General features: G+C 44.7%; 1 protein-coding gene across 1 annotated transcript; it reads left to right on the top strand.

The window, feature by feature from the left end:
- Positions 1-490: 490 nt before the first annotated feature.
- On the top strand, positions 491-1570 carry si:dkey-63b1.1 (B2 bradykinin receptor). Its single transcript, XM_060915752.1, has one exon. It carries the CDS (start codon positions 491-493, stop codon positions 1568-1570), a length of 1080 nt encoding a protein of 359 aa, XP_060771735.1.
- The last annotated feature ends 362 nt before the right edge of the window (positions 1571-1932 follow it).

Genomic DNA, 1932 nt, shown 5'->3' with positions numbered 1-1932 from the left:
TCAACAAAAACATGACAATAAAATAATCCTACAAATTTTGAGTAAAGTGCACAAACACACAGGGACACGTTTAAATAAACTATAAACTCCTTTTTTTTTTTAAATATCATGAACAAGATCTTTTTAAGTCCTGTATTTCTAAATGCAGTCAAGAATCAGGAAAGAAATAAAATAAATAAACGACAAAATGTTCAAAGAATTCAATTACACACTGAAAAGTGTCAGAATGACTTAAATAAAGAGAACAGGAGGGATGAGTGTGTGACGGCAGCGCGGGTCGCTGCTGTAGAACTCAGTCGAATTTACTGTCGAGTTTGTCGTGATCTCAGTACCATATCGATGTTTTGACCAAACATTTTGTCGTGAAATTAAAACTCCTGTTCAAGATGAAAATATTCCAGAGTTTTATTATTAATTCTGAATCTGGTTCAATGCTGAAACGTCATAAACAATATTTAACATGTAAAAAGTTTTATTTGTGTTTAGATCTATGATGGAGTTGAACTTGTCACTCATGGAGTTGCACGTGGATAACTGCACCTACCACACGGCGTGGGATTGGATCTCATCCCTTCAGCCTTTGTGGTTATCAGTAATCAGCATCTTGGGGCTGCTGGGGAACGGTTTAGTGCTGTCGGTGTTCTGCCTGCAGAGGAACCCGTGCTCTGTGCCTGACGTGTACCTGGGGAACCTGGCGTTGGCCAACCTGGTCATGGTTCTGTGTCTTCCCTTCTGGACTGTGACCATCGCTCAGGATTACGAGTGGAGCTTCGGACAGAGGCTTTGCAAGCTCATCAACACGGCCATTTCCATGAACTATTTCTGCAGCATCCTCTTCCTGGTTCTGGTCAGCGTGGATCGTTATTTGGCGCTTGCCAGAACAATGAGCCGCAGCAGGCTGAGACAGTCATCCTGGGCCAAGCGGATCTGCTTGGGAATTTGGATTTTTGGATTCCTGGTTAGTATTCCGACGTTAATCTTCCGTGAAGTACACTACTTTCCACAGCTTGGTATCCATGCGTGCTACTTGGTGTTCCCTCATCCTGGATGGAAGGTCCAGAGAAACCTGAGTAGCATCGTGCTGGGATTTGCGATACCTTTACCAATCATTGTGTTCTGCACTTATCACATCGTTAAAGCTCTCAATGACAGCAATTTCAGGTTCATCCCTGGAGTCCGGACAGAAAAACGGGCCACGCATCTCGTGCTAACGGTTCTGGCTGTGTTTCTGTTCTGCTGGACACCACACCAGGTCGTACGCCTGCTGGATACACTGGATTATTATCAGATCACGCCCAGAGGATGTTTATTTGCGCATGTCTTAGACATTAGCGAGCAGTGCTCCACATACCTGGCATACGCTGACAGTGCCATTAACCCGTTCTTGTATGTGGTCGTCGGGAAACACTTCAGGAAACGAGCTAAAGGTGTGTTGAAACAGTTTATCAGTCCTGGACAGAAGGACAGCACTCCTAACAGCACGCTAGCTAGCAGGTTCAGCGAGAGGCGGAAAGACTCCTCAGTCATTGATAAGAGAGTGATTGTGTCTGTGCACATCTTACCAAGATAACTTACAAATCTAAACGTGCTGCCAGGACTGGAAACGTTTCCAAAGGGTCGATAGTTTATGGGCATTTTTCTTACAACTCAACTAAGGGCATTGCTTTTAGCTGAAATGATGCAATCTTTGAGAAACCAATGCTACATCCATCCATCCATCCATTATCTGTAGCCACTTTATCCTGTTCTACAGGGTCGCAGGCGAGCTGGAGCCTATCCCAGCTGACTACGGGCGAAAGGCGAGGTTCACCCTGGACAAGTCGCCAGGTCATCGCAGGGCTCTAATGCTACAAATTCTTTCAATAATGCTAATTTACAAAGACTAGCTGCTGTCCATGAAACCAGAATGCAGAACTCCAGTGTGTGGAACAC

This window comes from Neoarius graeffei, chromosome 3 (assembly GCF_027579695.1).
Source record: "Neoarius graeffei isolate fNeoGra1 chromosome 3, fNeoGra1.pri, whole genome shotgun sequence".
NCBI lineage: Eukaryota > Metazoa > Chordata > Actinopteri > Siluriformes > Ariidae > Neoarius > Neoarius graeffei.
This window is presented reverse-complemented; position numbering and strand designations above follow the sequence as displayed.